This window comes from Ictalurus furcatus, chromosome 28 (genome assembly GCF_023375685.1).
Source record: "Ictalurus furcatus strain D&B chromosome 28, Billie_1.0, whole genome shotgun sequence".
Taxonomy (NCBI): Eukaryota; Metazoa; Chordata; class Actinopteri; order Siluriformes; family Ictaluridae; genus Ictalurus; species Ictalurus furcatus.
This window is the reverse complement of record NC_071282.1, coordinates 14,350,930-14,364,862: the sequence shown is the minus strand read 5'-3', so window position 1 is coordinate 14,364,862 and position 13,933 is coordinate 14,350,930. Positions and strand designations below refer to the sequence as shown.

At 37.8% G+C, this 13,933-nt stretch overlaps 1 protein-coding gene across 3 annotated transcripts; it reads right to left on the bottom strand.

Annotated features, from left to right (window-relative positions):
• Positions 1–269: 269 nt before the first annotated feature.
• Positions 270–13,289, bottom strand: kat5b (K(lysine) acetyltransferase 5b). 3 transcript variants are annotated; one of them, XM_053618095.1, is made up of 15 exons: positions 13,231–13,289; positions 13,052–13,118; positions 11,978–12,046; positions 11,344–11,480; positions 10,937–11,005; positions 9,584–9,754; positions 9,275–9,346; positions 8,038–8,100; positions 7,289–7,537; positions 5,157–5,246; positions 4,751–4,891; positions 4,071–4,164; positions 3,585–3,744; positions 2,838–2,919; positions 270–2,433 (listed from the first exon to the last, which is right to left on the bottom strand). In XM_053618095.1, the coding sequence occupies exons 1-15, from the start codon at positions 13,243–13,245 to the stop codon at positions 2,299–2,301; spliced, it is 1,614 nt and encodes a 537-aa protein (XP_053474070.1). In that variant the 5' UTR covers positions 13,246–13,289; the 3' UTR covers positions 270–2,298. The 3 variants fall into 3 exon arrangements, with proteins under 3 accessions (XP_053474070.1, XP_053474071.1, XP_053474072.1); XM_053618096.1 differs by having other exon boundaries at positions 9,275–9,343; XM_053618097.1 differs by lacking the exon at positions 10,937–11,005.
• Positions 13,290–13,933: the final 644 nt, after the last annotated feature.

The following is a 13,933-nucleotide window of genomic DNA, read 5'->3' as shown; positions in this document are numbered from 1 at the left end:
CCTTGTGTGTGTTCGCGTATAGACAATATTTACACCCACTGGCCACTTTATTGGAAACACCTATATACCTGCTCATTCATGCAATTATCCAATCAGCCAATCATGCGACAGAAAAATGTATCCAAATTATTCTAATCTAATACATAAGGAATACAAAATGATGGGGTGTGCTGTTAAAGGACACTAATAGACGGTATGGTGCGGATCTACCTGACACAAAACAGTTAATGTTAATGTCACCCCAAAGTTGATTATTTTCCTATAACAGCATGTCCCGAAGTGTTTCATTCATCTTATACCACAGCAGTGATGGGCTCCGACAAATAAAGTCAGTTTTCAAACATTACATGCTGGTAATCTTCGCTAACCCTGTACTTGTAACCAGTTCCCAGACTTTTATTGTACTGTTGATATTATACTTTCAGACAGATGAACTGCACACAGAGATTCCCCAAACACATTTTCAGCAACAACAGATTGTTTTACTTGTCAACAGTTATCAGTACCGTGATGTATTAGCATACACTGACCTGAGAACAGTGTAGGTTAATAAATCTTGGTACTGTTCTCAGGTCAGTGGAGGTTAATATATAACTGTACTGTTCTCAGGTCAGTGTAGGTCAATATATCTCTGTACTGTTCTCAGGTCAGTGTAGAATAATATATTACTATACTGTCCTCAGCTCAGTGTAGGTTAATATATATTAGTACTGTTCTCAGGTCAGTGTAGGTCAATATATCTCGGGACTGTTCTCAGGTCAGTGTAGGTCAATATATCTCGGTACTGTTCTCAGGTCAGTGTAAGTTAATACATCTCGGTATTGTTCTCAGGTCAGTGTAGGTTAATATATAACCGTGTTTATATCTTGGCCCAAATCTGCTGAAAATTTGCAGTAATTTTGAAAAACTGCAAGCTCTGAATATTGCGGAGGTTGCTTGATTTTACATTAATTTCCGCGATAGCAAAATCACTAAATCCTGGAGGGACTGAATAATGCACCTTTAACAGAATGAAAATTGCACCTGTAAAGCCATATTAGAAGTCACAGAGGACTAACGTCACTAACACAACGCTTGTTATTACAGAACAACCAAGACATCAAGGATGACTCACAACCTCTAATATGATCTACTAAAGATGAAAAATTTATAATGAACTAATGAGATTCAGAGGTATTTCACATGTGATCAAATTACAGCTATATAAACGTTCCAATGAAAAGCGGTTCCACCTTGTGGCATTTAATGAAGACTATAAAGAGAATTTACATGACACTTCAATGGGAGTGAACTGTGTAAGTGTAAATAGGTGAGAACAGAATATTTCACTGATGACACGACATTAAAAAAAAAAACTGCTCAGGAATAACTCCTTGTAATCAATATAGTTAATATTACCGGGGAAGAAACACGAATAGAAATCTTTCATGTTACAGATCTCTAATCATGGACTAGATTTTACAGAAAATAGACTTTACCTTAAATTAAAATACTATGCCACGAGTGTTTCACGGTTTACATTCAGTTTTTTTTTTAACCATTTAAAATAAAAAAAAAATTATAAAAAAAACAAACAAACAAACAAACAAAACCCAGCTGTACACGCATCCAAATTTACATTCTTGTAACAGTTCGACATGGCTTATTTTTTACGGACACCCCCATGCAGTTTTTTTTTTTTTTTTTTTAAATTCCCCTACACAGAGATGCAAGTTTAAAAACATCCTTTACAAAAGAAGAGAACGGTGTATGTTATGTACAAATACTAAAAAAACAAACATCAGGTTAGCTTTAGCTTGACGTTGCTTGTGCGTAGAATCCACAGGTGGCTGTGCTGGTAAAGGTAAAAAAAAAAAAAAAAAAAAAGAAGAAAAAAAAAAAAGTTACTGAGTCATTTGATTCGACACTCTCTTGTGAGTGCATAGGAGGGGGGAAAGTGTTTTTCCTGGTGAATTAATTCATAAAGACCCAAAGCACGGACGAATGATAGGACCGACCTGTGAGAAGGTGGATGAATCTGAAACACCTCAGAACAGCGAATCCACTTTCTCTGCTCAAACACTAATTTGAGGAAAAATTATAAAAGGGTACACAAGGACAAATCTGATGAATGGTGATCACATAAGTACGATCACTAGAATAATGGGCAGTAACAATTTTTTTTTGTATTTTTTTTTTTGTCTTTAAGTCATCTCTGATTAGAACAAAAAGTGAATCAGGGCCGGTAAATTTACTCCTGCAGTTTAGTCTATTAAACCTTGCAGTTCTCCAAGCTTTAGTCCCAGAGGTCACAAATCTCTACCACTTGCCCCTTTTGCTCCAGTCTTTCGGGGTAAAATGCAGGCATTTAGGGTCGATACGAAGGTGTCGCTTTTGCATGGCACGTTCATGACCATCTACGATGTCCTCCGAGAGCGTGAGAATGTACTGCCCCTGAAAAAGAGTTGAGAGAAGAGCGAGTGTATTAATTCAATTCAATTTCACGCTTTTAGCAATAGTCCGGATATAGATTTAGATCGCTAATGAACAAGCCAGGGGTGACCGTGTCTAGGAGAAGCATCCTGAGAGGACATGAGAAAGAAACATTGTCCCTAGATCTCATCAACTCTCAACTTGAACACTTTTAATTTAATCGGGCAATTTTAACGTTTCCACAAAGTCAGCGCAAGAAAATGTGATTTCCATCAACTACAGAGTGAAACTACAATATCCAAAGTTTACGCCTGTAACGTCCAGTGGAAATAAACAAGGAGACAAACCAGCAGGTTTTATACACCCAGGTATAAATTGTTTCATATGACATTGTGGATGTTTTTAAATGAGCATTAAATGATTACCTTGTAGTAATTGATGAGGTTGAGATACTGTAGAGTTGATATTACATCCTCTTTCTTTACACTGGTTATCTCACTAATTTCACTATGAACAAAATAAACAAAAATGCATCACTATTCACATAATCCAACAACACTACTGGAATTAGACCAGAAAGTACTCAGTATCATCTGGTGCTGCGTCCCAATCCTCTTACTATCCGTAAATAGCATCAGAGATTAGAATTGGCGTGTCCAAAATCGTAGTATGTTGAAATGAGTATACCGAAACGATGGTCCACTATTTACTATCTACGGTAGATTTTTGAAGTGTGGATCTGTGAAAACTTTCAGCCAATGTTGCCCAAAACTCCTTGCACGAGGGAGGAGGAGTTTTATGACCGTTTGCATCGCCGAATTCAACCTGCAAACATGGCGGACGAGTGTAACTTCGGTGATGCGTATATTAGAGAGGTGTAAATGAAATGTGTAAAAAATATTCCTTATATAAATAACATAAGGAATTATGAATGAAGAAAAGCTTAAATGCAACGAGGAGTTTGTTTACGGTGAGTGAGCATAACTACGGGAACAACATTCTCTTCGTCTGGTATGTCCCAGTACTTGCATACTCTTTTTGCTACACACTCAAATGTATGTCATTTTTCTTCACAAAAAGAGTAAACACTTTTAGTGCATAGCATAAGTAGGTGAATTGGGACGCAGCACGGTTCTCAAAGTGGATCACAAATAGGGGAAGGAACGGCTTACTTGATGGTGATTTGTGGTCTTTCTCCATTATCTGATTTAAGGTCCATGAGGATCTCGAGAATAGTCTGAGACCAATAAGAGCGGTATGATAGCAGGCCCAGATCAGACAGGGGCTTCTCCGGGGTTCCCGTCTTACCTTCAACCTTAGAAAGCTCATAACCTGAGAGACAGACAGAGAGGACATGTGAGCAATTTCATATTTGTCCTTAACAATTAAACCTAATGGACACGGCTTCTACAGAAGAGGACATGAATAAGATATGTTAGATTGCAGAGAAATTATTCTGCAACAATCTGGTGTGACTCTACATTATGGAATTTAATGTTAAGAATGTTATTTAATGTTAATGTTATTAAGAATGTAAAGTAAGAGTAATAGATGGCATCACAGGCACTTGTATATTTCACACTTAATCATAATATCAACGTTTAGCCCATAGAAATCATTTTCATTTTTGAGTAAACAGCTTGAGTTGTGGAACTTACTGAACTCGATCAGCAGTTTGCCGTAGCCTCTCCTCTGATATGGTGGTAAAGTCAGAATACAGGCTACGTTATAATCCTCAGTCGATTCTTTTTCCTTTAAATAGTAAAACAAAAAAACAAAAAAAGAGCATGGTTAAGACTCCACCAGCAGGCTTACCCAGTATTTTAAACATGCAAAAATGTTTTCATTTGGAATACAGTTTCAATCACATGATTGAGTGGAGTTTATTTTACTTTCTCTAAATTCGCATGATATACTGTTTGGGTCAATAAACTCTGCAAACTCTGTGCAACCTCTTTTGTGTAGTAATTCTTTTTCTCCATATTTTCTTCCTAATTTTGTCCCACCCACAAGCCAGTTCTCCCCTACCAACCGGGGTGGGTGAGGGCTAAGACATACATCCTCCAAGACAGGTGAAGCCAACCAACCGCATCTTTACTAACTGGTGCTCATGCTGTGTCACAGAACAGTGTAACACACTTGGAGGAAAAAGTTATCTGTCCTCTGTCACATACATGAGCTCACCGGCATCCACAATTGGCTAGTATCACTGAGATTGACTGGGGAGAAAGAGCATGCCATGCCATACCATCCCACCCACACAGACAGCACAGCCAATTTTGTTCTCTTGGCATCATTGTGATTGTGCAGTAATTATAATCGGTGTTCTTTAACTTACCTTAGAAAAGTAGCCAACTATATGGAAGCCCTTGGAGTCATACTCAGTCATTACATAGAAGAGGAAGGGATCTGTGTCGTAGTACAGGGTCTTATGGTCCAGAAAGCATTTTGCCAATAAACACAAGTTCTGTGAATATGACTATAAAGCAAGAGACAAGGGAATACAATGTTTATAAAAATGTATAAAGCGGTGAGTTTTGAAACCACAACATACACTTTCAAGTCGGCCTGAGCGATGTTAATATTTTCAACAAAATTTGTTTTACATGTCGCCAACCGATCTGCCTGGCCAAATTATATGGCTACAGTTTATGATGAACTTAGATTAATTTTGATTTGGATGACAAAATCTGGTAGTACATTAGCTGGTGATATATTACAAGGCATCAAAGAAATATTTTTACCTTGTTTTTCCTACCGTCAATCTCAAAGAAGGAGATAGTCCCTTTGCGGTAGATTTCATTTCCAGGAGGATGTCGGAGATTGCATTTTGTCTGCTCACAACAAAAACATAGTAAATACAGTACTGTGAAAAAGAATTTGCTGATTTCTTCTGGGGTTTTTTTTGTGTATATCACACTAAACAGATTTAGATCTTCAAACGAAATACAACATAAAGCAAAGGCAACCTGATTAAACACACAATACAGTTATTTTTTTTTCACCAAAGTGAAAATCTAATTGCCCCCTTAAACTTAAAACCTGGTTGTGCCACCTTTAACAGCAATAACTGCAACCAAACACTTCCAATAACTGGACATCAGTCTTTCACTTACTTCTAGGACTAGGACTTACTCCTATGCTTTGGATCGTTGTCTTGCTGTATAATCCAGTTGCTCTTGAGTTTCAAACTTACTGACTGAAGACTGGACATTCTCCTGTACAATTTTCTGGTAGAGAGCAGAATTCATGTTTCCCTTGAATTACTGCAAGTTGTCCAGGCCCTGAAGCAGCAAAGCATCCCCACACCATCACACTTCCACCACCATGCTTGACCGTAGGTATGATGTTCTTTTTGTGGAATTCAGTGTTTGGTTTATACCAGATGTAACGGGACTCCTGTCTGCCAAACAGTTCCATTTTCGACTCATCAGTCCACAGAACATTCTCCCAAAAGGTTTGAGGATCATCAAGGTGTGTTTTGGCAAAATTCAGATGAGCCTTAATGTTCTTCTGGGTCAACAGTGGTTTTCACGTCACCACTCTTCTATGGATGGCATTTTTGTCCAGTGTCTTTCTGATAGTGGAGTCATGAACAGTGAGAGGCCTGTAGGTCCTTTGATGTTGTCCTTGGCTCTTTTGTGACTTGCTGGATGAGTAGTTGCTGTGCTCTTGGAGGAATTTTGGAAGATCGGACACTTCTGGGAAGGTTCACCACTGTGCCGAGTTTTTCCACTTGGAGATAATGGCTCTCACTGTGGTTCTTTGGAGTCCCAGAGCCTTTGAAATAGCTTTGTAACCCTTCCCAGACTGATGTATTTCAATCACATTCTTCCTCATCATTTCTGGATTTCTTTCAACTTTGCCATAGTGTGTTACTGGGTAAGACCATTTAAATGCCTTTATGCTGTTGAAAAAGTTTTATTTAAGTGTTGATATGACTGAACAGGGTTTGGAGTAATCAAGCCTGGTCACATCTAGTCCAGCTGAACTCCAGTATGAATGCAGTTTCATAGATTTGGGAAATTAGTAACTACAGGGGCAAATACATTTTCACACAGGCCCAGTTGGCACTGGATAACTTTTTTGCTTCAATAAATAACATTATCATTTAAAAATTGTATTTTGTGTTTACTCTTTGCTTTATCTTAGATTTTGTTTTCATTTCTGAAACAATTTAGTATGAGATCTACACAAAACAAAAATCAGCACTGTACCTTTTGACCATGGATAAAATGAGCAAGCAGCACATTACTCAACATTAATCTAAATTTGAGTAGATAAAATGTTCTAACTAAAACTACACAGGTTAAAACCATTTAATTGTAATCCAATATAAACATCAAATATTACTGCAAGCTATTTTATTTGGGGTGAAAAATATATTTCCTTCTAATGCAGTTAAATGAGTCCAAGAGCTACATTTTTAGAAAAATGGGGGGGGGGGGGGGGGGACACGACAGACACCTGCACAGGATGTTGACCAACAGCAGAGTATATTTAGCACATTTTAACATTAAAATAATTTAGTAGCTGCAGTTTTGCACTGCTGCCATGACTGGTTCGTGGTTATTACGTTTTTTAAAAATATCATGATATGAAATTATGGCTATATTGCAGGTAGGCCACACTACACTGATTACTGCTCTATAAAGGTCTTTGGCCATTTTGAATTTCTCTTAACAGTAAATCCAGAAGACTGGACTTGTGTTATTACCCCTCGGATAAACAGCAATTTATTTTATTATAACAGACATCGAAACATTTTAGCAGTATTATATGAACGGTACACACTAACTAGATAGATCAAGAGTAGCATTAAGACAAATCCCCAATTCAGTAAAGCTTTTGTAAAGTAAAGCTTTTACAAACATACCAAATGTCTCTGCAGACACTTTAGGCTCTTGAGGTACTTGAGGCAGAACTCGCAGAGGTAGAGGATGGGCAGCGTGGTCAGCTCCTGCGGGTACGGGGAAAAATACCAGGGCTTGAGTCGATGGCGGCCTAGCTCAATGCAGTCGATGTTCTTCATGCGCGTGATGATATCGTCATGGCTGCGGTCGGACACCAGGCTCCCGGTCATGCGTGGCGCAGAGGGGATACCATCCGAGCTGTCCTGCGAGTCCTGACATTACACAGTGGGGAAATTAGAGAGAGGACAGAACACAGTGTGACCACAGCAAAAAATAGCACCACCTCCACAATTTAAGAAACGGCTGACTCAAATTAAATATCTCTAAGACCTCGGGTTTACAGAGATCTTAAGATCCCAGGTTTACGGCAGTCTTAATTCTAACTATCCTACCTGCTAAATTCAGGGTACAATTTGAGCGGAATAAAATAATTTTATGATTCTCTGCAACGAAAACTTATATAATGTTAATTACTTCAATTAATAAACTGTTCATTTCCTCCTAGCTCTTGGTCGTGCCCCCTAACCCTTAAAAAGATGGTATAGCCCTGCACTTCATTTTGAAAATCATAAGTTTAAGGTCGACGACACTCAAACGAGACGAGCAACTGTCCTCTGACGTTAGTGGATCCATCACGTTATTACAGAGCCCTGTTCACTACCTTCTGACTGTCACAAAGCAAAACAGACAATGATAAATAAATGAGACGGACCTCTCCTGGCGGCAGAAAGCCACTGGCGCTGCGAGGGCTGTTATACTGGAATACCTTTATCATCTATTAGAAAAACACAAGGGGTTGCAAAAGGCTTTGGGACACTTGCATTGGACACGGGAGGAAGAAAGGTTACAGCATAACAGATTGAAATTTAAAAGAAACCTCCTGCATTTTTTTGTGATTAATCTCAATCACACGTGTAGTGTTTGTAAAATTACAACATTTCCTGTTTACTCAAAACTCAATTATAAAGTAGGTGTTATATTTTGTAAGTAAATGTTTAAGCCAAACATTTTTTTTTATAAATCCTTCAGTAAAACAAATTTGTGAATTAATCTCAAACCAGTATAATTTGTTCTGTTAGATGGGACTTTTTTCTGAGAGAGAATAATTTGTACTTTAAATCAACATAATAAAATTCATGTCATCATAAATAACAGGATTTATTTTGTCCTGTAATGCTCCAGTTTTAAATAAAACGCCACAGGAACAGATTTGGTACATCACGGTACCCTCTAGAAAACTTTAAGCCCTTTGCAGAAATTTGTGTTATGCAGTTGTTGCATTTTAAGCGTTTACTCACAGAATTAAACGTGAGTTTAGAGTTGACAGGTTTTTTTTCTCAATACTGGAAAATGTGTCAAAATTAATGTATTTAAATCAGTCATAAACTTAACAGGTAGACTGAATTTTGTTTGGGGAAAAAAAACAAAACGGAATATTCTTATAAAATAAAACCATGTCACAATCTGGTAACGTCAGAATGGGGTTTGATTTCTGGTCTTTATTCTCAATTGATTCTTGTATGATGTGTGAGATTTGATTTCAGGCATGTTGTTAGTCCTAGGCAGGTTTTACGGCACATGGTAGATTTAACATTGTGTTTAAGCCTCTCCTGGTGCTCAATGTCTAATCTCAACCTTAATTCTATTTGTCCATGGTTTTCTTGGGGAATTTAAAACTTTTCAAATGTTGCCTAGAGTTTAAAACTCAGTGTTGAGTTGATGGATGAACGTCTGAAATGGTAATGTAATACTTGATGTTTAAAAAAAAAAAAAAAAAAAAAAATACAATAAGACTTCAGTCACATGAAATACGCTTCAGATAAAATAAACATGACATGCAGACATATGGGCTTAAATGGATAATAAGGTATTTATTTAATAATGATGTTTGATGAGGAAATAAAATGTAAAGATTGCTGAAGATTGGGGATTTGGACTGCGGTCCTAACCTCATCCGTGCCACAGTTTTTCCTCTTCCTGCCAGGCTGAGACGGAATGAGACGACGCGCTGTGCCATTCTGCTATAGAAGAGAAAGCACACACATACAGACACGCACACACACACGCACACCCATTTCTTTTCATTTGAAATAAGTGAAACACTGTAATATGTCACTTCAAAACAGTTCTGTGAAGGGATAGTGAGATACTGTACTAATCTTAACACACAACACAGATGATATAGGGTGTGAGTGGATGCACGAGCAGAGCAAGACAGACAGACAGACAGAGAAAAGACAGTTTGAACAGGGTATTACCGTGGTGAGGGAGATGAGCGGCTCGTGCTCATCTCTGGATTTGGTACTGAAAGTTTCCCGGACTGTGGGATACACAGATGCCTGTGAGACCTCTGTTGAACTTGGAAGTGAAGGCACTGATGTCGCGGCAGTAACTTGCGATGCTAAGGAGACTGACTCTGCTTTCCTCTTCTGTAAGCCAAGCAGAAATAAGATCAAAACTAATTTTGTTCCTGACAAACAAGTACATGTTCACACATTTCGTTACCCTGACAACATCTGATTATTATAAATTTTTTTAACAATTTGCTAAAACAAATGGAACAGACTATATTACTAAGCGTCATGGTTAATAAACACTGCTAAACTGCACAAAAACATTTACACGTTGGCTTTCTGAATCCTGAATCACTCTCAAGAATGTTTCCACTGCTTTCAACATTATCAGCCTATCTGTCCAGCATAAAGGTGCTTCCTCCATTTTCTGATAGCAGTGATTAGTTATTATGTCCAATACAGTCTCATCATAGAAAGAAATAGTAGGGCTGTAAACCTTTGGCTTGTTGATTATACAAATTCCTTGAACCCCCTTGAATGTTTCCACATTTTGTAGTGCACTTAATTGGGATTAAATCCCATGAATCTGTACAAAATATCGCATAATACTGAAAATCAATACAGTTAGCAAAATGATTTACAAATAAAACATGAATGAAACTGCCTATAGAGCAAAATGCTGTAATTGCAGCCATAACATGGTTTTACTAGGTATTAACCTAGGGCACGAATACTTTTTTTGTTGAATTACCCTTAAAAAAAAGAAAGAAAAAAATCAATACATTTGAATGTTAGACATACTGTGTAACTAGCAATTCAATCCTTATCAGTTCCAGGTTGTAACGCTAAAAATACAGAAACGTTCAAGGGGGTGAATACTTGTCTAATATTAGTGCACTATATCTAATATTAGCATATTAACATTAATTCAACATGACCGGGAAAATTAATCCGTTTCCACAATACAATATTGCTCACAATTTTTCCTCCCACAATCATAGCCATAGGCCCGAACAGGATTCAAACTCGCAACCTTCAGACAAAACTGTAAACATCTGCACCACTTGTGATCCCCAACTCAATAGCACTGATGAAACTATATGAAACACTTTTACAAATAATCCAAAATAAAACAAGGCAAAAGTCACCATGTCACTTTAATCACTTCCCACCCACGTCATGTGTCAAAAGTCAAGAAAATATTTCATTAGGTCTTTTTCTTTACTTTTTTAGCACCATATTATACCGAGCCCATTCCTATTTCTCACTTTAGTTGAAAGGGTGTTTTAGTGTAGAATGGGCAAGATTTGGCTGTACCGGTGTGGGTAGGGTTTTGCCTCTGGAAGGTGCTGAAGCAGATTGAACGTTGAGATCTAGACTCTTCCTCTGAATTTGAACAGAAAGGAAGAGAGCACAGTTAAAGGTTACAAATCATGTTTCTTTTTCTCTGACAATCTGATTTGCCTCAACAGAGACCAAGACAGGAAAACATTGGCAACTGGCAAATGTAACAATTTCACAGTGTTTTGGTGACTACAATTTTGACCACTTCTTCTTTTGTAAGATCAGAGTCTAGAATTGAGCCCCAAAGCTGGCCCCAAGTTAGTGGTGCTCAAGAAGTGGTTAAAAATAAAAAAAGAAAAAAAAAAAACAGGGGGGTTGGGGTAAGGGATTAAAATAATGTAGGCAATGGGTCAGCAGTGATCTATCATGGCCTTTCTTACCACATCTCGCTCTGGCGAGCTGGGCCGAGATCCAGGTAGGCCGTTCTTCGTGGGTGTCTTCGCCTCCTTCTTAGGGAACTGGAGCTTTTTCATGTCCAGCCGGTCTGGAGTGACCCACTCGTCCAACCGCTTGTTGACTTAAATCAAATAATGTGCATTAGCTAAGACGTCACTGATAGGGTACGTAGCAAGTCTCGGCTGAATTTTATAACAGACTATGCAATAACGTGTTTTCTATGTCACATTATACAATGAAGACCCTCTAATCATAGACCTTCAATTAAAGTAAATTGCTACATTTTACATCCTCAATCAGTAGGTCAGTGAGCTTGCCTCATTATGAGTTCTAAGCCTGCAAATCACCAATCTCAACTCATGAACAAAGAATTCTACTACACTGTACGATTTTTGTCTCTAACAGCAAAACCAGATCTTTATAAGTCAATGCTGCTACAACAACAAAAACAGTTCTTTTTTTTTTAATGAATCAGCACAAAAATAAGCAAGTATGTGTACATCCTGAAAAAAGGTACACAAGGTACTGTACTTAAAACACCTCCATCCTAGTCATAGCTAGTCAAAGATGTTATCTGGCTAGGTTTTTTTTTGTTTGTTTGTTTTTTAATGTACTTACAGTCAATGTAGTGAACATAGTAGAGCTTTTTCCCAGGGACCTCTTTGACACTGAGAATTTCCGCCAATGCTAGAAAGAAATAGGATTAGACAAAACATAGGATTACTAAAAAATTCAAACAAGCTCCCGTATTTCACCCCAATTCAATTTCTGACTGATTTTGTGGTTAAAAATAATGAACAGTCGCTCTTGAATGACCCAGATGGGTATCAGTAGTTATTGGGTAACTTGTAGCAAGAAGAAAGTAGATTAATGATCGCTGTTAATGCCTGTTGTACAGCTAATATGGATCGCTATGTGCTTTTTAAAAATAGCAAACAAGGTGACGGTAAAGGAGGACGATTATGTAGCTGAAAAATTCATCAGGGTTTCCCAGGTGCTACAATTTAAGAATATTTTAATCATCAAAGTTTATTAATTCATATACTGGTCGCACTTTTTAAATCATACTAAAAGTTTTGCTTAAGGACACAACCGTGGCAAGCTGGCGGTGCTGGGTTTTGAACCCACAACCTTCTGATCAGTAGTCTATAGCCTTACTCACTGCCCGATCTCTCTTTTGCACACTCTCTTTTGTTAGAGTGCACATTTTAACCAGATGTATAAAATAGCCTACGTGTACTTTCACATCGACTCTGATCAAGCTGAAATATACTGCTTTTGAGAGCTTTTCATATTTGGATTCATGAATATGAATTGATTTCTAAATTTCTAGGGTGGAAAAATAATGACGTTTTATGACAAAAGGAAATCTAATTAAAAGACTGCTTCCTTGTTTTCCCAAATGATTTAAAGTTAATAGTAATTCACTGCACTATGAACTATGATGAGCTTATATTTATTAAAGGCTTTCAATAAAACTTCGTAGCGTTTATTTTCTCATGACAGCAATTCTAAAATAATACTCGCACCTCATACAGACTGAATTTCGAGTCAAAATATATGCACTCTCTTCAATACCGGTCTTTTGTTTACATTCACAGGCGCCCGTGTCCGCTTCACTGTGCGCCGCCATGACAGCTGCTTTATTATGCAGCTAGCGTGTTAGCATGAAGGCTAGCAGCCAGTACTTACGCCACTCGTCTTCGTTTTCTTGATTTTTTCTGAGCACGGGAAGACGACAGCCCTCTACAATTTCCGGCTATCAAGAAATAACACGTTAAAATGTAAACCAGCCTTGCCACAATTAGGTATTTATCTAATTAAAACCATCAATTCGGCTAAACAAAAACAGGGATTCATCGAACACTCACCACCGAGTCCGCCATTTTGGTCAACAGTGTGAACCTAGGCGCGCAAAGAATTGTGGTATGTCGGACTGAAGCCAAGAAGAGGCTAAAGCTGGAGAGAATTTCTGAAGCAGCAAATATAATACATATATGTACACATTTATCAAATGTAAAATTCAACAAAAGAGCCGAATTAAAAAAAAAACTGAATTAATCCTTGAACCTGAATATTAAATTTGATATGAGAATGCGTTAAAAAATTCCAAACACTTATACATCTACTGAAAATTATAACCCTTGCAGTGTACATTTTATGCAAAATGTAGTCTATCATTCAAGTTGTGCTGTGTATAACACGAGAGAGAGAGAGAGAGAGAGAGAGACCTTGGATCAGCAGGACTGACCTCGTTAACCTCAGGTTCACCTGATACACACGCTCAGTGCTTCAATAATAAATCTTATTTTTATATGCTTTACGTGACAGAACTAAATTGAATAGTTGTTTTTTTTTTTAAAACAGTTTGTGGATTAAGGATTTTAAAATGTGGGCGGAGCCTTAATTTGGACACTCGTCCCCTGACTGACATTTACTAAACCTTTGTCTGTGTGTTTAACCCTTGACATGCATCAGTACAGGTGTTATGTCAGATATGTTTCCCCGTCGGGATAGGTTTCCCCCGACCCCGAGATGCTGTGCTGGTACCCCTGAGGTACTATGGAAAGTTTT

Bases quoted from the DNA above. Each gene is read 5' to 3' on its own strand.
- kat5b (XM_053618095.1), bottom strand. The intron at 12,047-13,051 runs GTAAGTACTGGC...ATTTCTTTCTAG, and splicing joins AGAAAACGAAGACGAGTGGC to CATTGGCGGAAATTCTCAGT. The intron at 7,538-8,037 runs GTCCGTCTCATT...GTGTAATGTCAG, and splicing joins GCTTTCTGCCGCCAGGAGAG to GACTCGCAGGACAGCTCGGA.